General features: G+C 42.3%; 1 protein-coding gene and 1 pseudogene across 2 annotated transcripts; one reads left to right on the top strand and one right to left on the bottom strand.

Moving 5' to 3' along the window:
• Nucleotides 1–2,416: 2,416 nt before the first annotated feature.
• LOC309712094 (E3 ubiquitin-protein ligase CBL-like) lies at nt 2,417–10,909 on the bottom strand (annotated as a pseudogene). Its single transcript has one exon. The product of its transcript is annotated as an E3 ubiquitin-protein ligase CBL-like (transcript).
• A 74-nt stretch (nt 10,910–10,983) lies between these two features.
• dkk3b (dickkopf WNT signaling pathway inhibitor 3b) lies at nt 10,984–18,356 on the top strand. Its single transcript, XM_082540116.1, has 7 exons — nt 10,984–11,312; nt 11,914–12,039; nt 12,196–12,276; nt 15,668–15,760; nt 17,437–17,581; nt 17,869–18,019; nt 18,116–18,356. Exons 1-7 carry the CDS (start codon nt 11,118–11,120, stop codon nt 18,135–18,137), a joined length of 813 nt encoding a protein of 270 aa, XP_082396242.1. The 5' UTR covers nt 10,984–11,117; the 3' UTR covers nt 18,138–18,356.
• The last annotated feature ends 1,830 nt before the right edge of the window (nt 18,357–20,186 follow it).

The raw sequence follows: 20,186 nt of genomic DNA, 5'->3' as shown, positions 1-20,186 counted from the left end.
AATACACCAATCATCAGATAGCTTTATATTTCTAAATATAAAAATTTGGTGAATCTGATCAAACAGATTTTAAGTAAAAGAGAAATGCAAACAAGTTTCGCAACTTTTCCCTAAACAAAATGTACAAAAATGGGCTGATATCAGACAGAGTAGCCATCTGAATACACTTTGACTTTTATACTTCGACCAAGGAAACAAGAAAGGAGGACGAAACAGTAAAATATGCCACTGTGTTACCTGATTTTTGTGTTTTTCTTTTACATAAATAAATGTGCACTGTAAATGATTGCAGAGAAGGCACAAATCAGTGCACAAGGAAAACAAATATCATCAGAATTCAGGAAATGAAGTGTTTGAAGGTCAAAGTTTCCTGGGGAACATCCAAAAGCTACGCTCATTCTTCCCTATTCTGCCTGCACGCTGCAGAGAAAACAGGTTAGCTTAGTTGTATCTACTGAAACCCAGAGCTAAACTAGCACTCTTACGCTGAAATAATACAAAATGGCCCCATGTTAAGTTAACAAGGACATAATAGTAGATCATCAGAAGCAAGAGACTGTGCTTTTGTTTAGCTGGGTGGACAAACTAGTTTAACAGAGACTTGTTTCATTCTGGATGAATACTGAAAGAGTAGTGTTCCAGCTCCAATATTACTCATAGACTACATTATTAAAGATATACCTTGTATACTTATAGTACAAAAATTAGAAGCTAAATGTACAGAATCACAGGCAGCAGGCTCCAGATGCAAGAGCAGGGCATGAGCAGTCCTAACGAAAGAGAAGGATCTGAAATTTTTTTCCATACTTTACACAATATAAGCCAAGAGTTTACAGAAAGGCTTACATCTGCAATATCCATATTCATGAAAGAATCAAAATCTAAGTAGAACATATGGGAGTCTGGTGTGTATGTGTGGAGAGGTTTGGAGATATCACATTTATTTGTGGAAAAACACGGGCTCTTAATGTGGAAATCAAAGAAAGAAAAAAAATCAGCATCAGTCCACGGTATGATCATGTGGGGATCAGCCTCTTAGCATTTTCCCAGTGTGGGTGGTTTGGTGGGTGCATGTGTGTGAAAGAGTGTTATGTGCTGCCAAACACAAAGCAGGCAACATTTCGCCCTCTAGTGTTCACGGCTGTGTTTGGACTTGATTCCAACGTGCAAATAACTGAGTGCTGCTCAATGAAAAGTACATAGATAGATGAGAAAAGGTCACAAAGTATTAAGGTACTTGTGATTTTTTGGGATTTTTTAAACTTAAATATTTGGATTCTCTTTGTATTACATAGTGTTATAGTGTAAACATATACAAAACATATAGCATAAATGCATGCATGTGCAATAAAACTAGCAGACCTAAAACCCCTGATTATTTTAACAAACATATAACCATTTACTTGTTTGATATCACTAAACAATATGTATACTTCACGCTTATTTACATATCTGAACGTGTATATCAAACACACAGTTGTTGTATTCACATTTCGGCATGGTGATGCTGCTAATCCATTTTTATGCCACTGTCATTGCACAAAACAGGTGTTTCTCTGTTCTTTTGTGTTACACTGGTATCTCTCTTTTGAATACAATTACACAGTGCTTTATATTTGAATTTGCAACCCATGTAGATGAGCTAAAGTTAGAGGGCGGGACAACAATTGGATCAAAGCAGGTATATCTTTAGTATCATATGTAGCAGTTTTTACTCTTTCTCTGTTATGACAAAAATCTGTAATCATAGAGCCAGTTTCATGTATGAGGGGACAGGGTTCAAGATGTGCTTGAAAATCATGTTCAGATCTTTTTAAATTACTGACTTCATACACTTAATTACTTTTGGATCAAATGGTGATTCCCCCTTGGAACTGTAGCTAATAAATCTTGAACAAGAGTTACTTTTACTGGAAGTTAAAAACTAGGATGAAGCGATGACTTCAGAATTGAGCTATACGTGGCGCCGACTCTTAGCTCAATTACTTTAGATTCATAGAGATATTATCTTATCGTTAACTGTATTACTGTGCCAACACAGTATATTGCTGCCAAACAGACCTATCAGATCTGCTGAGGTACGTGTCCCTGTAGCATGAAGCTACATTTCTGAGAAAGTGTATGCTAGGCTGAGGCTTCCATGGGTGGGCAATTCATTCTCCAAAGGGGCCACATGAGACACTAGGACTGTTGTGGAGGGCTGCACCAATACGCTGAACTTAGTTCTGCTCATTATTGCTTAGGCTATGCTGTAGTGTATAGAGTTAAGATGAAGCTTTCTATTTCTACGCAGTGTTACTGAGCCATGACTTCATGTTGTAGCTATGAACTGTCACCAGGGGACAGTATCAGACAATATTTCCAGCCACCTGTTTCTGTTTTTATTGGCTCTAGCTTAGCTCTTGCCCCAGAGAAAACAGAAGTCGTAGCATATGTAATACTCTGATAAATATCAGTGGTATTTATTTTGTTTTCATGAGAATAAGTTAAAGAGAAAATAATTGTTCATGGTGAGGTTAAGAGTGGTATAAATATGTGATATAAATGTTTGTATTAAAATGCTTAAATCGTGTGTGAAAAAATCAGTTATGTTAAAAAAACATAATTTCATGGAATGTGAATGTCTGTTAAAAGAGAGGAGGTGTAACTTGTCTTATATGCTACGTCACGAGAGGTCATGACTTGCAGATGACTTCCGGGGGAAAGAGACTCGGGAGGAAGAGAGGAGAAAAAGGAGGATTACTAAAATGGCATAGACGAAGCACGGACTTCGGGACTGCTTATGTCACCAAAGTTGTTCGGCAACAACATATCACCCGTCTGCGGACTTCCCGGTAATCATTCGGAGCGTTTGAGCCGGGCTTCCCGTATCTTTTGTGCTTGGCTAAGCACGAGGCACGTTTGGCTACGTTGGCTAGCTGGAGCTAGGCTAACGCCACGGTCCTGGCTAACGGAGATTCCGCCGGAGCGAAGAGACGGAGTTTGAGAGTTGTCTCGGGAGAGAGTCGCTAACCGTGGATGATTTGCTGCTATCTAAGGAACCGGAGATTCGTTGCTCGCTGCCGCGAGTGGAGACGGTTGCTACCACAACGAGCGAGTTATTCATCGGAGGAGGTGGAGACATCACGGATACTCGGAGGTATTGTTGTTATTATTAAGAGCTCCAACTAAAGCGCGCCAACAACAAAAATAAACTAAGAGTGCACTCTGGGGAAAGAATAACATTGGACAGGTTAAGGGAAAAAATACTAAAATCTATCCCCCGGGGGTTTATTGTATGTTTTGTATATGTGTTTTTTTTCATGAAGAAAAAAAGGGTTGGATGTGAATTTCCTGCAATTGTTTAATACATTTTCTAACCCTGAGATCCTGTGTTGGGTTTATTGCATGGTGTCTTATCATTTGAGTATTCACATGTATTAGCCTTAATCGGTTAAGTGTATTTCCTTAGCCTCCGCTTGTCTGTGTAGACACGAGAATCATATGAACCTTAGACTGATATTTATTTTTCGAGATGTATCTTTTATCACAGAATGTTTAAGTAGAGTCAAGACTGCACCCGAGGGCATAAGGGGGGAGTCTTGTCACACGAGCCGGTGGTAAAAGTGTTACATTTTTGGGGGCTCGTCCGGGATCGCCGCCTGCTACAAACATACTGGGATCTACTGCAGAGTCTATGTTGAGATTGCTGAAGGCTGCAGAAGGGCCGCCGATATCTGACAGGGCTCTTCTGGCGGGGGCAGGAGGGACCACTGGTCTGGGAAAGTCATACTCGTAAACATCCTCCACACTGGCCTCCTCCTTTTTGTCCTGCAGAACAGCTGAATGCTGAGGATGGTAGCTCAGAGTTCTGCGTCGTCTCCGACGAGCCGGCCTGGGCCTGGATGTTACACATGGATTCGTAATCCTGGGGGTCCTCAGAGTCTCTGTCCCCCACCTCACTGCCGGAAGGTCTGAGCATGTTTGTTGATCTGCCGGTATTTCTAACAACCCAAGATCTATATTTTTCCCTTAAAGACAGCGCCATATAGCCCTGTTGTGGTGGGGCCTTCGTTGCAGGGCGTGGCACCATGTAGTTTGCTGCCCAGGCTGGCTGGTCCAGGGTGGAGGGGAGGGGTCTCCTTTCGAGTCTGGATTCCTGGCCGACCAGGGAGGGGCGCTCCGGTGGGGGAGGAGGGGGAGGCTCTCTCAGTGCTGGAGGCAGAGGTAGAGGCTTGTCCCTGTGAGTGGCTACCATTTTGACTGTGGCTCCCTGACTCAGTGCACTATGGGAGGTGGAGGACCTCTGCTGTAAGAGGTCCAGTCGCAGAGGCACCGGAGGCAGCTGAGACACTGGAGACGGAGGGCGCTCCACTTTGGTGCAGGCCAGCCTGATCATGACAAGTTGCTGGTCTTCCAGCCGATCATCCTTTTCCTCTTCCTTGCCTGCGGCTTCTGCTCTGCTCGACCCCTGGAAACCAGCAAAGGAAGCCCCAGTGGCCTTCGGGTGAAAGGGGTCCACTACAATAGGCTCTGTGCCTTTAATCTCACATCGGCTAAACGGGCAGCCCTGACCCTCCGATTCCTGAGTAACTTTGATGTGGTCCTGTGGAGACGGTTCACACAACCCTGTAAGGTCTGGGTTCCGTACACGGCCATCTGGGAAAAGATAGAATCCCTCTCTGTATCCATCAATGAGTGCTTGGAAGAGTGGTTTGTTATGCGGGATGGTTTGCAGGATGTTCCCATCATCTGTCACATAGCCAATTACCCACTGGCCCAGCCGAGTGCAGCTCAGCCTGAAGATATAGCTGCCAGGTATGCGGATGAACCTGTGCAGTCGAGCCTTCATCTCATCATAGGTTAAGAAGGCTATATAACCAGGGTGTGTAACAGCCAGGCTGTTCCAGTTCCTTAGAAGAGATGACCATGGCTGAAAGAGCCTTGTAAAGATGTCAAACTCGAAGACGGAGATGTAGTCGTTACAGGTGAGGTCGATAGTGGATTTGAGCGCCATGGCCTCCAGACCTGAGCTAATAGGGTGAAACTCATGAAGAGCCTGCCGAAATGTCCTCCATGGCACTATGGTCTTGTCCCCGAATGACCTTCTCCAGAATTCAGCAGCATCAGCTTTGGTAATCCTGAAGTTGTCGCCCTGAAATAGGCCATTGGGGAAGATGGCTTTTAACTCCGCTAGCATGTGACTGAAGATCAGAGATAGCTTGGTAAGGTTTTGCCTGGGCTGGGAGTTCTCCTCGTACATCCTCTTCTTGGCCTCCTTAAAAAGACTCATGGTCTGCTTCGTCTTGTTCGTCAAGTTGTCGATGACCACGCGGAAATACTCGTTCTCGCCGAGGATCTCTATTTTGCCCTCATACCTGGACAGAATGGTGCGTAAATGCTGGTAGGTATTCGGCAAAAGATCCGGGATGTAGGGCAGATTGCTCTTCAACGCCACCTTGGGGTTCTCGCACAGATGCACCACCTTATCCATGAGTTTCCAGCATTTTTCCACCATTTTCTTGTCAACCACTGCGGGCTGGTGAGGCTGGAGAGCTTGCTGGTGAGGCTGAAAGGCGTCCTTCATCAAGCCGATGAGACCGGCGCCCCTTCTCGGATTTCCGGCCATTAATTCGGTTGGTGACAGGGGGTTAGCCCGGGGCTCTTCTGGGGGTGGGTGGCTGACAACCTGACAAAACTGACATTTATCCAGTGACAGCTTCAGTCCTTCGTCCTTTAGACGGTCAAGCACCTTCAGCAACCGGATCTCATGCTCCTCAAGCGTGGCTCCAAACACAATGAGATCGTCGAGATAGACCAACACCTCAAGCAAGTTCATGTCTCCAACAGTTTGTTCCATTACCCGCTGAAATGTAGCGGGAGCCCCTGTCACTCCCTGTGGCATTCTTTCAAATTGGAAGAATCCAGCCGGGCAAATGAAAGCTGTCTTTTCCTTGTCGGAGTCTGCCATGGGCACTTGATAGTATCCACTCCGAAGGTCAAGCACACTGAACCACTTGCTTCCACTGAGACATGCCAAAGCATCTTCAATTCTTGGCACCGTGTATTGGTCGGGAGTGGTGCGGCGGTTTAGGGTCCGAAAATCCACACACATCCTTATTTTCCCATTCTTCTTTCTCACGACCACAATGGGTGAGGCATAAGGACTGCGTGACTCTGTAATAACACCAGCAGTTTTTAGCTGCGCTAGATGCTGTCTCAATGCCTCTACGTCAGCAGGTGGCAACCGACGAGACCTCTCCCGAAATGGTTTGTCCTCTGTGGTTTTAATAGTGTGCTGGGTGCTCTTACTGCATCCGACATCAAACTCATGCAGAGAGAAAACTTCACTCGTTATGCTCAAGCTTTTCCAACAAAAGACCAGAGAGCCTCTACGGTTGCAAAGGTGTTGCTGGAGAAGTATTTCGTTCATTACGGACTGCCACGGAGGATGCACAGTGATCAGGGCAGAGATTTTGAAAGTCGTCTTGTTCATGAAGTGTTGAGTTCGCTTGGAGTTGAAAAGTCAAGAACGACGCCCTATCATCCTCAAGGAGACCCTCAACCCGAGAGATTTAATAGGACGTTGTTGGACATGTTGGGGACCCTGGAACCGAACAGAAAGAAAAAATGGAGTCAGCACGTCGTTCATTTGGTTCATGCTTATAATTGCACTCCAAATGAAGCTACAGGTTTCTCTCCTTATTTCCTTATGTTTGGGCGTGAAGCTAGGTTACCTGTGGATTTGTGTTTCGAGACTTCTAGTGATGGCACACCACAGAAAACTTACCTCAAGTACGTTTCTGACCTGAGGAAGGAGTTGAAGGCTGCCTATGAACTAGCAGAGTCCGTCGCGGCCAAACAGAATGAGAACAATAAGCAGCGGTATGACAAAAGAATCAGGTTCGCACAGTTGTTACCTGGAGACAGAGTCTTGCTACGAAACCTCGGGTTACAGGGGAAGCATAAACTGGCCGATCGCTGGGCGTCAAAACCATATGTTGTGGAAAGCAAGATGCCGAACCTACCAGTGTTCCGGTTGAAACCTGAAGATGGTGATGAACCAATCAAGATCCTCCATCGAAATCACTTACTGCCTCTTGGGGAGAGGATATGTCTAGACTCTGCATCCCATACGGATCTCACCCCTACAAGGAGAGTCTTGCGATGGAGGAAACAGAAAGAATGCACAGACAAGCCTGGAAAGGAAAAGACACTATCGCAGAGAACGGCAGATAAAGACTCTGAAAGGGAAGGAGTCACACCCAGTGATAAAGATGAGAAAGAGTACACTGACTCCGAAGATGAGGATTTTGGCCTTTGGTGTGATCTGACTGTTGAACCTCTCAGGTGCAACATGGATAGTGATACTCTGGAACCATTCAGTCTGGATTTGGGTATTTCCTTAAGCGACGTAGCTGAACAACCAAAAACAGTTGGGCTGGGAGTAACACAGGAATGTGTAGAGGAACCTGAGACGGACAGTGTAAATGAATCTGAGTCTGTTGAGATCACCGAAGCCGAATCACCTGATACTTGCGAGAATCCTGAGGAGGCAGGGAAAGAGAAAACACTGAATGCAGACCTTATTTCGCAAGAAGAAGATACTGGATTTAACTCTGAGACTAATCCTGACTTTGACATTAAGACCAGACCTCAGAGGTTAAAGAGGGCTCCTTTGAGGTTAACTTATAATGAACCAGGTCATCCCAGTGTGGTAGCCGCCACTACAGTGAAATATGTCTCTTGTTTTTATAAGTGGATAGGTGCATCCATCTTTGCTTAGTTGTGTGTTTTACTCACCTGTTGTGCCATAATGGTTTATGTTTTCAAGGTACAAAGTCATGAGGGCATGCTTTTCTTTGGTGGGGGGAGAGTGTAATACTCTGATAAATATCAGTGGTATTTATTTTGTTTTCATGAGAATAAGTTAAAGAGAAAATAATTGTTCATGGTGAGGTTAAGAGTGGTATAAATATGTGATATAAATGTTTGTATTAAAATGCTTAAATCGTGTGTGAAAAAATCAGTTATGTTAAAAAAACATAATTTCATGGAATGTGAATGTCTGTTAAAAGAGAGGAGGTGTAACTTGTCTTATATGCTACGTCACGAGAGGTCATGACTTGCAGATGACTTCCGGGGGAAAGAGACTCGGGAGGAAGAGAGGAGAAAAAGGAGGATTACTAAAATGGCATAGACGAAGCACGGACTTCGGGACTGCTTATGTCACCAAAGTTGTTCGGCAACAACATATCACCCGTCTGCGGACTTCCCGGTAATCATTCGGAGCGTTTGAGCCGGGCTTCCCGTATCTTTTGTGCTTGGCTAAGCACGAGGCACGTTTGGCTACGTTGGCTAGCTGGAGCTAGGCTAACGCCACGGTCCTGGCTAACGGAGATTCTGCCGGAGCGAAGAGACGGAGTTTGAGAGTTGTCTCGGGAGAGAGTCGCTAACCGTGGATGATTTGCTGCTATCTAAGGAACCGGAGATTCGTTGCTCGCTGCCGCGAGTGGAGACGGTTGCTACCACAACGAGCGAGTTATTCATCGGAGGAGGTGGAGACATCACGGATACTCGGAGGTATTGTTGTTATTATTAAGAGCTCCAACTAAAGCGCGCCAACAACAAAAATAAACTAAGAGTGCACTCTGGGGAAAGAATAACATTGGACAGGTTAAGGGAAAAAATACTAAAATCTATCCCCCGGGGGTTTATTGTATGTTTTGTATATGTGTTTTTTTCATGAAGAAAAAAAGGGTTGGATGTGAATTTCCTGCAATTGTTTAATACATTTTCTAACCCTGAGATCCTGTGTTGGGTTTATTGCATGGTGTCTTATCATTTGAGTATTCACATGTATTAGCCTTAATCGGTTAAGTGTATTTCCTTAGCCTCCGCTTGTCTGTGTAGACACGAGAATCATATGAACCTTAGACTGATATTTATTTTTCGAGATGTATCTTTTATCACAGAATGTTTAAGTAGAGTCAAGACTGCACCCGAGGGCATAAGGGGGGAGTCTTGTCACACGAGCCGGTGGTAAAAGTGTTACACATACAAAGAACTTTATGAAAGAGTGAAGCTTGCAGTAAACTTTAAAATACTTGACTATATTTTTACATACAAAAAACTTACAGTGTTCACACGTGATGTATGCCGTACCCCTCTGGATACACAGTATGTCCATCCATTCTCTTCCACTTCTCCAATTCAGGGTAGTTGGGGGGCTGGAGCCTATACTGGCTGTCGGAGAGAAAGAGGCAGGATACACCCAGTCTGTCGCAGGGCTAACACATAGAAACAGACCACACAGCATATGTCTGTACTATATTCAAACTTGTTTCATATTTCTGCAAGTAAGATTGGAGTCACTGTAGCCGCAGCTGTTGTTATGCTACCTACCGGTAACCATGTGAAACTCACAAACAGTACTCCTTCCAACAGAACGTGTTTGGTCTTTATTGGTGAACGGCTGTGGAATCAAAGCACTTTGAAATCGGATGATGCTTTTTTAATACACCCTGTACAATCAGACAGTCACTTTATTGTACTGACATATGTGCACAATGTACTGAGGTTCACAGTTGTTTCAGGACGTGTAAAGTTGTGAAACCTCATGTGTAATGTGCAAAAGAATAATCTGACCAGGAAGTTGTTCTTTTAAATCTCATTTTGGGGGCAGAATCACCAAATATTTAACCTCCGGACAAAAAATAAAGCTCTCAGACACCTGGAGTTGATCCAAGATGGTTGCCAAGTTGTGAAACTTGCTTCTCTGGGGGAACCCCAAGCATCATTTTGAGTGGGTGCAATCAGCTCAGGTGGCTAAGGTAGGTAACCCAGAATACAGACTGATCTAAAAGCAGTAAGAACAAAGACCCCAGCGGGAGGAAACACAGTCAAAAATACAAGGGAAGACTGAAACAAATGTAACTAAAAGATGCCATAACCATCTGAATATGTGAAACATATAGGAGAACAGCGAGGGATATTTTAAGAAAAGGTAAGCGTTTCTTAAAATACAAAGTCCAACAGGTGAAATCTAAAACCCACAAACAAGAGACTTAGACATGCAGGAGTAACACAAGACTATATACACAAACAGGACTGATTAGACAACAGGACACGGGAGGAATCACCTGACAGCAGACGATAACAGTCAAGGAAACATAGGAAGAAAGAGACCGGAAGTAAAACTAACCTTCAACATAAAACAGGAAATAACCAAAACATAATAAAAGACATAAAAAGTTACAGACAAAAGAACACAAAGGGACTAAAACCAGACGGAGGGAGGCACTGGAGAGCCGACCTCTACTACTACTACTCTATTATATTATTATACTACTATAATAATGTAATATAATATTATACTACTATTATATTATTAATACTACTACTACTACTACTACTAATAATAATAATAATAATAATAATAAAGACATTAACCCAAAATTATAATACTAAAACTCATCATCAGGGTAATAAGATCAAACCAGAACCAACACTCAGAAATGAACGAAAAACCTCAAATTAAGCCTCATAAACTGAGGAGACTAAGTATCCAAGCTACACAGTATCAGTAATGAAACATCGAGTTGCTCTTCATCACATAAATATAACTAAAATCAAATCTTTTTTTCTGTAGGATTGTGCAAAAGAGTCCAAACTTTGTCTCGATTTTCAAAAGAACGGGCAGACCTTCACTAAAGCTGTCTGACATGATGTGTATTTCTTGCTGTCAGCTCCACTGAAGTGACCGGTGATTAAGCGCAGGCCTACGTGGGAACTTGCCTCTACAGATCACATCTGGCATTCGTCTGTCAGCCTTTACTTCTGTTTGTTTTACAGTCCGGTTCACATTTATGTCTTTATAAAGGCCACTCGCCTGTGTTTGACGTTTAAATCACGAAATGCAGCGTGAACTTTTTCCACCCCATTAAACCTGATCCTGCTAATACCCCCCCCCCCCCCCCCCACCTTCCTCCCCTCCTCCGCCTCCCCCTCACCACCGCTGCTGCTGCGCTCCTCATACTTTCCAAATAAAACGGATCCAGCTGTGTCCAGCTGTGTGCCCTGCGTGCGTCACACCCGTGTGCTGCTCGGTAGACAGACTAGGTGGAAGAGAAGGAAAGATGTCCGGCATCGCGCAGCTGTCGGTGTTCCGGGGTTTGTGCTTTCTGTGGGCAGCCGTCGGCACGGCGAGGAGCGGGACCTTGTTCCCGCGGGAGAGCCTGGAGCGGGGGCCGGTCAGCTTGACCGATATGTTCCGAGAGGTAGAGGAGTTGATGGAGGACACTCAGCACATACTGGAGGAGGCAGTGGACCAGGTTGGCGTCATATTTTATCCATTCATAGAAAGCCAGTGCTGACTGGCAGAGAAATCCAATGTGTCCATATTAAAGTAAATACGCGACAGTTTTATTAGAAAGCAGGGGGATAAAAAAGTGTTTCAAATTATTTTAATGCTCAGTTACTTTTAGCAGACACATAGTTTCCGTGTCTGCTTTAAATCTGACCCACGCCGTGCTGAGTACCACCGTCACTCATCATGATAGTATTTGCTTAAAATAGAGATTTCCCGGCCAGACACTCAGTTCAATGAAAGAAAAGGCAATACGGAAGAGCTCCTGCAAGAACTTCATACAAACAGCTTTTTCTAGACAGCCTTCAGTACCTTGTGTTTGTTATTTTCCTTCCCAAGAATTGAATTTCAGCAGGTCCGATACATTTCCTGATGTCAGTGAGCGTCTGGTTTTAATCATTTCTGGGCTACTGGGAGGTTTCCCTGTTGCATCAAGCAGAGAATGCAAACTATCCATTTTTATAGCCCCCTTAAGGATCCATATTTTCCAAAATATGAACAACAGATGTACAGTATAACATATGCTGCTCTTTATTTAAGATTTACCCTAATTTTCCTTCCAACAGATCACTACAGAGAGTGCAAAATCCTCTTCAGGCTCACTGGAGCTGGGTCCTAACTACCACAATGAGACTACGATGGTGATAAAGAACGGAGACAAAGCAGTTAAGGTGCTAGACAGAACTGACAAGGTAGGGATTCACTCATTACCGTGTAACTTTCGCACACAAGCCATTCACTTCAGTCTACAGTGTCTGAGTGGGTTTAGGATTAATTGGTAAGAAAAGAAAAGTTGTTTTTCTTCCCCAGGTCTGATACAGTATTTCACCCCCTTACTGTTTTTATAGGACACTAACAACAACACTGGGGAGACTCATTTGTCCCATGTTCATATGGAGATCTCCAGCCAGTGGAACAACATGAATCATGTGAGTCTTTTACCTCTTGTCCTTGATCCAGACCTAAACCTAAACCAAGTTTTAAACAAGGTTTTGTCTTTTTCTTCTGTGTCCACATTTTCCCGATGCTGCCATGAAGCTGCTATTTTTATGTGAGTCAGTATTTTGTACTGAGATTAATAGTTTAACATTTTGGCTTGTATCAAGTTGGGATTCTGGAAATATTTTGGAGAAACACAAAATCCAACTCACTTAGTTTCAGACCTCTTTTCAAAGCGATGGAAAGTTTACAGGCTGCCTTTTGGAAACAGATAAAAGCTCAAGCCTCTTTTTTATTACATTCCAATGAGAATCTGTCAGTATTATTTTAAATATTTATCAGCTTTTAGAGTGCTTGATTTCAGATGCATTTTCCTTCAGTTTGGGAAATATTCCACATTTGTAAGACGAGACAGAGAGAAAGAGAGGTTTTTGAAACCATGGGACCATTGTATTAATACGTTTTTTCAAAAAAAAGAATGATCTCATCCAGCAAAGAAACCTACCATATACTTTTCATAGTTTTCACCAAGAGGAGGCCAGTTTGGATTGAGGTTGCTGCTGCTGCTTGCTGCCTGCTCTTTACTTTACGGTGGTGGTTTTGATCTTTTTCTTTCCTGGCAGCTGTACAGATGGTGGTTATGTTAATAGAGGAAAAAATGCCAAGGAAGCAAGGAAGATTGTAAGCCAAAAAACTGTACTTTTGTAAAGAAACTACTAAAACAAACAAGCAAACAAATTAAACAACTAATGCCATATGTATTTAACCTTATTTGTTAAGTCACAGTAGAGTAGAGTCAGTTAATCGCATGGCACTGTTGCTGCTTCAGAAAAAAAAATTAGTCAGCGCATGGGGAGTTGAAGAAAAGCACATGTAAGCTAAAATGTGGAAACATTTGGTTAAAATGTGGATGCTTTTTGGATGAGTAGAGGCAGTCTGCGATTAATGTGATTTAAGTGAATAGAGGGCCTAGATAATTTCCTACAGCACTGCTGTCCATAACAATTGTCAGTCAAATGCCTTATTGTTGCTACAAAGCGTTGCAGACAACTGTGGCTACTACATTTCAGCTGTTGCGTTAAATGTCCCGTATTTTGCTCCTTTGTGGTTTCATAACTCTGGTCTGTGCTCTTTTTACCCTGATTCTGCATACCTCCATTTCTGCTGCTGAATTTTCTGATGGGTTACCTAGCCCAGCTAAGACACTGCGTTGGCATGAGTTCTCTACCTAACTCGTTAAGTAGCAGTGCAGCATTCTTAGAAAATGTCAGTTGCCAATAAAACTGCAAGGCATGCGCTCCCTCTTTGCTTGTGAGTGTGCTGAAAGAGCTACTAGGCAGAAACCGTGCCTTTGTGTCAACTTGTAAGATAGATAAGTAATGAGAAGACAAATTGTATTAAGCTGTGTGAGAGAATAACTGAGCTTCTGCCAGGAGCACTTCAGACAAACCTAGGATTGTTTCTCCATTTTCAGACATTTATATTTGGTGGCATTTCTGGGACCTCCCCGCCATTTGAAAATCATACGTAGAAAGCCTAAGAGGAGGGGGAACAGCAGCACCTACTGTTATGATTTAACCGAAGCAGGACGGGACACAAGAAAAGCAGTTGACAAGGTTTATTCACCAATTCATAATGTGAAGTGGAATTTTCAGAGGCAAAGCCAGAGAGGAGAGACATTGTAGGAGAGTGGTGAAAACAAACAAGCAGACTAGAGAGCAAAACAATAAAATACTGTGTGGAATTCCTGGCACACAAGGAGGAAATCTGGAGCACAGCACAATTCTAAGGTGTTAACTTGAAAACACAAAAAAATTAACACTAAAGAGTATGAATTATATTATAAACAATCTGTAGAGTGTAGGCGGAAGAGTTGGCGCCATGGTGGATGGGACAAGTGCACAATCCAGGGAACCAGTGATAACAGTTGTGTAGCCATGGCTCTGGGAAACACACAAATGTACACAAATGCAGGGAGAGAAAGGTCAACACTGCAGGCAAGCAAGGATTGCCCACAGAACAAAGCAGACAACCGACAAATAGCGCAAACAGGTTGAACAATATGGGGTGGTGGTGGGTGACAAAGCAGCTTGCAGCAAAATAGCACGCTCCTATAAGACTTGCTAATAGGATGAGCAGAATAGAATCTGCTAAGCCGCCAGCTGATGAGAGCTGGCATCTGAAATCTGCTGAACTTGACTCCCCGACCTGCAAAAAATAACAGTTGCTTTCCAAGCTTTGCAACTTTGTCATGTTACATTTCCTCAGAAAAATATAAAGAAGAAACCCCCAAAAAAGGATCATAGAGGAACTTTAAGTCATCCATTCCTCACAAATAAAACCAGGACTCTGTAATGTGTGATTAATATCTAACCTTTTAGCTTCATTTGACCTGTTTTCCTGTATTGATGAGGTAGAAACGCAGACAGTAATAACGCTTTCGGGCAAGAAAACTGAAATCTAAATTTACAGTGGGAAAGGAGGTCTGGTTTAAAGATGTTCTTTGTTTGCTTCCTGTGTTAAACTTTCACAGGCCACACTTTCAAAGATAAATCAGAGAAATCCACCCATGTGGCTGGGATGGTTTTTGGCATGCACTGTTTCCTCTCACCACTGGAAACAAGTCAAACTAAATCTCAAATATCTCATTAGCATAAAGACTTGTTGACTTCTTCTGCTGGAAAATCCACCCTTAAAAGCGCATTTTTCAGCATGCACAATATTTGTCGCTTTGTTGTATCTATGAAGCGCCTTGAGGCGACTTTTGTTGTGATTTGGCGCTATATAAATAAAATTGAATTGAATTGAATTGTTGCATGGTGTACACGGTGTTCCTGCAACAAACTCACAGTTAGCATCATTTAACAACAAGTTTATAATATTTCCAGCTTGGTCTTAAAAGCCCAGATTGTTTCAGGCATTAAAAAAAATTGTGTTTTCTTTTAAGCACCGTTTCTTTCTGTGAGTCATCCTAGAAAGGGCACATATTTGAAGATAATTTCTTTACCTTCAACATGCTGGAGTGCAAATCAAGTGTAGAGGACAGAAGGAGGGGATACTCTAGAGACCCAGCCCTTCTGTTGCATTCGGATGCCACTGATGTTATCCTTAATGCAGTTTGCATGGAGATGGACCCAGCAGATACCGGGAAGTCATTATGTGGGGGTGCAGTGGAATAACGTACGACTGTTATTGTGATACAGGCAAATAGCACTCAGCTACACTGAATTCTGTTTGGCTGAGTGCTTCTTGATAATGATATCCATTGTGAGATGAGATTATTTTCAAGATGCATGTATTTCTTATCTAAAACTATATAAATACTTCTGTTAGGTTCTTCATCACTTCATATATTTGTAATTCATTTTTCTCATCCCACAGGAATGCATGGTGGACGAGGACTGTGGCAACCTGAAATACTGCCTGTATGAGATTGAGAACTCCAAATGCCTCCCCTGTATCCCAACAGACATGGTGGGGAGACAGTTAGTGTTGTCTTTTGTGGTTGCGATGAGCTACTATAATCAGTGTCTTTGCTTCAAGTACAGCATCACTAGTCACGATGAACCCACAGACGATTCACACTTCCCCTCTAATCGTTGTATTGCCTTTCAGCTTTCAAGGAAACAACCTTCCAGCTACAGTACAGTGTGACTGGCTGCATGTAAAAGTAATCACCATAACTTAACCTGGTGGTTTCTGGACTGTCAGTCCCATCGGTCTGAAAGCTCAGCTTTAGCCTCCATGTTGTTTTTGTTGAGCTACAAAGGAATTTGGGCAAAAAGAGTGGAGTACAAGTTTATCAGTTATGCTTGAAAGTTTGAGTAGTGGATGCATCCATAAATGGTTTGGATGATAAGTGCTAACAGACTAATAAAATACTGGAATTTCACTCACTGATAGGAGCTCTGCCGTTGAGAGGTTCAGTTCAGTCACTCAGATTAGCAGTGCTTGGCTAAAACCTGTCAGTCACAGAGACAACATGGCTAACTTTGTCTCAACATAATACATACAGGGGAAAAAATTAAAATTGAAAAATCACAAACAAACAGTTGTTATCTAGGAGAAACGTCCACAGAAGCTAATTCTGTTCTAAGCTGTAAACATCCTTTATAATGCTGATAAGTTGGACAGCATTGTTACTGTGTTACTGTGCCTCCCTTGTGTCCATTGTGCTACGTATTGATAATCCTTGACTCTACGTTTCCTGTATTTCCTGTTTTACTTTGACAGTCTGTGTCCTGTGTCAGTGTATTCTGTTTTCCTTCCTCCCTGTCTGGTCTTGTCTGATTAGTCACAGCTGTGTTCCTCACCTGTTTGCCATTTCCTCCTTTCCCTCTGTGTGTATATATGTTTCCCGCTGTTCCTCATTGGATCATCTGCTTGTTCTTCATGTTCTTTTGTTTAGCTTCTCCCAGTTTAGGTTTTGTTAGTGTTTTCAGTTCCCCTTCCGTTAAATGCTTTACAGTGTTTTTTACAGCCACCAATGAAAGGCTCACTTTCAGTTTAAACCTCCACCTGTTTCTCTACTTGTCTGCACTTGTGTCTGCACCTCTCATCTCCACACAGTCTGCCCTTGCAAACCATGACAATATGGGGACTTATATATTTGAAGCCTCACGTGGCCAATAGAGGAACTGCAATTTCTGCAGTTTTTTTTATTAGAAATATACAGCATAGAAAATATTGGACATAGTTTTAATGTTATGTGCAGTAGACAAAAAGTAGCACTGAACTTGAGTTTAAAGATAATTTGTGTTGAATGTTTGTTTTGAATAAAACATTTTCTATTGTAAAGTGACAGAAACAAGTATTTAGATCGTTTACATAATACAATCCATAATCTTGGTTAATTAATGGTACCAACGTTTCTGAAATAAATGATGTATACTACAATATGTGCAATATTTGCTCCTAAATAGCAGATTAGAAGCGGAATGTAGCATAACGTAGAAATACCACCCCATGCCCCCCTCTCCAACACCCCTGGACTTGAAAATGTTCAAAAGTAACATAAGTGACATAAAAATGCATCAAGCAAAAAAAAAAAGTGCCCTTTATGCCGTGATGTAATGCTATCTACATGAATCCAAAAGGATGCACTTGACATACTTTTTTTTTAACATATCTGATTGCGTGTCCTCACATAGCCCTGCATCAAGGATGAGGAGTGCTGCTCTGATCAGATGTGTGTTTGGGGCCAGTGCACAGTGAACGCCACCAGTGGAACAGAGGGAACCATCTGTCAGAGTCAGAGTGACTGCAGGCCACACCTCTGCTGTGCTTTCCAACCAGGTAAGTTTCATCTGGGTTGGAACACCAGAGAGACTACCTTAAAGTGCCTAATTGGATCTGTTTGCTATTTTCAAGCAATCTGTAATATGTTATTATCTCAACCTGTAACCAGTTCTAAATGCTTGGTGACAGAATTTAGGAATCAAACATAGTCCAAGACTAACAAAGTCAGAACGGGGATAGTCTAAGTGAGACATTGTGATTTGGACTGACCAGTCAATGACTTAGAAGATTCAATAAAGGCAATTTTAAACTTCATGTATTTTTTTCACTGCTGCTTCCATCAGAGCTTTTGTTTCCAGTATGTAACCCCAAACCGGGCAAGGGGGAGTCCTGTCTAAGCCACCCCAACCTGCTGATGGATATGCTAGCCTGGGACCAGGAGGGTCCCCGTGACCACTGCCCCTGTGCCGATGACCTTCAGTGCCAGCCTCATGGGTGAGACCAAACACAGCAGCACACGTTTACAGTGAAAAAAGAGCAAGTGTAATTTTTTTTTTTGCTTGAAATTCACATTTTTCTCTTTTCTTGCAGCCGTGGGTCTGTGTGTGGATAACAGTACTAGAGATTTACAGTGCAGCAGAGTTAGATTAAATGACCTTAACGATCCAAAGACGGACGCCTCTGCTGATCAACAGCTGCTGAAAGTACAGGCTGTTGCTTCAGGACTGAACTTGCACTCACTGTATTATTTATGCCTTACTGCCAGTGTATATTATATATATATTAAAAACAACAACAACAACAATAAATGACTTGTTTTCAGCTTTGAGAACCAAGGAAAGCACGTTCTGTTATTTACTGGTGATCTTATTTTTGGTTTGTCAGCAGTGAACACTAGAGGGCGAACTTTTACACATTTAAAAACTTGGTGGGTATCTCTTTTTGTAATGACCTTTCATTGACATTACTGGAAACTATTAAATGTCAAGAAAATGTGTGAAGGAGAATTAATAAGGAGGAGAATCAGTGAATCAGACTGCATGTGCACTCGGCTCCTTAACCTTGTGATATCTGCTGGACTACAAAATGCACATCGTACTTCAGCCTGACTTTCTGACTCATATTATTTCATGCAGGTCACATAAAAAAAGAACCAGAGGTGAAAAATATCACTTACAAATTCAAAAAGTTGGATCCATCTATCCACTTATCCTTTTCAGGGTCCTGGGGGGCGCTGGAGCCTATCCCAGCTGTCTTAGGGCGAGAGGCAGGGTACACCCTGGTCAGGTCACCAGTCTGTCGCAGGCGACCAATCATACTCACATTCACTCCTGCATTCAATCCTATGGGCAATTTTATGTTTTCCAGTTAACCTGTCCCCACTAACTGCATGTCTTTGGACTGTGGGAGGAAGCCGGGGGAGAGCCATGCAAACAAATAAAATAGATCCTGGTTTGTTTGTTTTTTCATTTGTTTTTGTGTTTTTTGCTGGGAAGGGGATCCAGTATAACTCCTTTCTGTGACTGAAGAAAAATTTCTTCCACTCATCTCTTATCGAGTTCAGGCTGGAGGCTGTCTCATATTACCCAAAGTAAAAAATTAAAAATGATGACTATCCTAAATGCTGGCAAAACAAACAAATGTGCATAAAAATGCAAATTAAACTATAGTTAACTTTAAACAGTTCTATAGCTCATAATCTGGATATAAATCTATGTTCTTCATGCAACACAATACCTGGATATGAAGCAGATGTTATTACAGCCGCATAATCAACAGGCTGTTGATCAGGTTATGACATAAAATATTAAATGTAATTTTAATCAACATTTACATGATTTGTCAGTCCTTTTGATAGTTTGTTTTCATTAAAGGGCTGATGGTGTGTTGCTATAAATTATGGATTTAGAAAATTCCAACTGTTGCAATGAATTTGTATGAACAAGATATAATAGTGTAATAAATTGTCAATGTGACAAGATATAATACAGCAGAGGGGGCAAAAGCGCAGACATTTGTCACGTACGTAGCAGAAAAGATGTGTTAAAAATACTCTGGCAAAACTGGGAGTACTAATTCAACTTCTTCAAGGGAAAAAGTGTATTTTAAATTAATAAAACATTCAACTTAAACATCTGTTATATAAAACTCGACCAAAGAAAATAAAGGGAATTTAAAAAGATATATCTATATTTTCTGTTGCCTACATTGTAGAGCGGTGACTCTGCATGCACACCTAAAAACATAGGTTGTAACGGTGCAACATGGGCAAAACACTTACAAAGAAAGATGTCACGCTTTCCATTTATGAGTGTCTGAGCACTTCATCTGTAAGTAGAGCAATATCGCCACCTGCTGGTGCTCACAGTCAGACACACACTTTTCCTCTGACCTCATTACAGAAACACTAGAACAGCGATCCCCAACCTTTTTTCCGCCACGGACCTGTTTATGTCCGACAGTTTTTTCACTGACCGGCGTTTAAGGTGTCGCGGATAAATATAACAAAATAAAACCGGTACCAAAACCAAAGAATGTTTATTCATATCACACGGGAAAATCATAAATTTCACACCCGAGCTTAAGTTATCGCAGGCCGGAGTTCTGGGAATCCATCCTACCTGGAAAAACATTCTACCCAATGTTTCTGCGCAGACGCGGC

Source organism: Aulonocara stuartgranti (genome assembly GCF_965226115.1).
Source record: "Aulonocara stuartgranti genome assembly, chromosome: 7".
Taxonomy (NCBI): domain Eukaryota; kingdom Metazoa; phylum Chordata; class Actinopteri; order Cichliformes; family Cichlidae; genus Aulonocara; species Aulonocara stuartgranti.
This window is presented reverse-complemented; position numbering and strand designations above follow the sequence as displayed.

Excerpts from the sequence above, each read along its gene's own strand:
- dkk3b (XM_082540116.1), top strand. The coding sequence starts at position 11,118 with ATGTCCGGCATCGCGCAGCTGTCGGTGTTCCGGGGTTTGTGCTTTCTG. Across the intron at positions 12,040-12,195 it reads TGCTAGACAGAACTGACAAG|GACACTAACAACAACACTGG; the intron begins GTAGGGATTCAC and ends CTGTTTTTATAG. Across the intron at positions 18,020-18,115 it reads CTTCAGTGCCAGCCTCATGG|CCGTGGGTCTGTGTGTGGAT; the intron begins GTGAGACCAAAC and ends CTTTTCTTGCAG.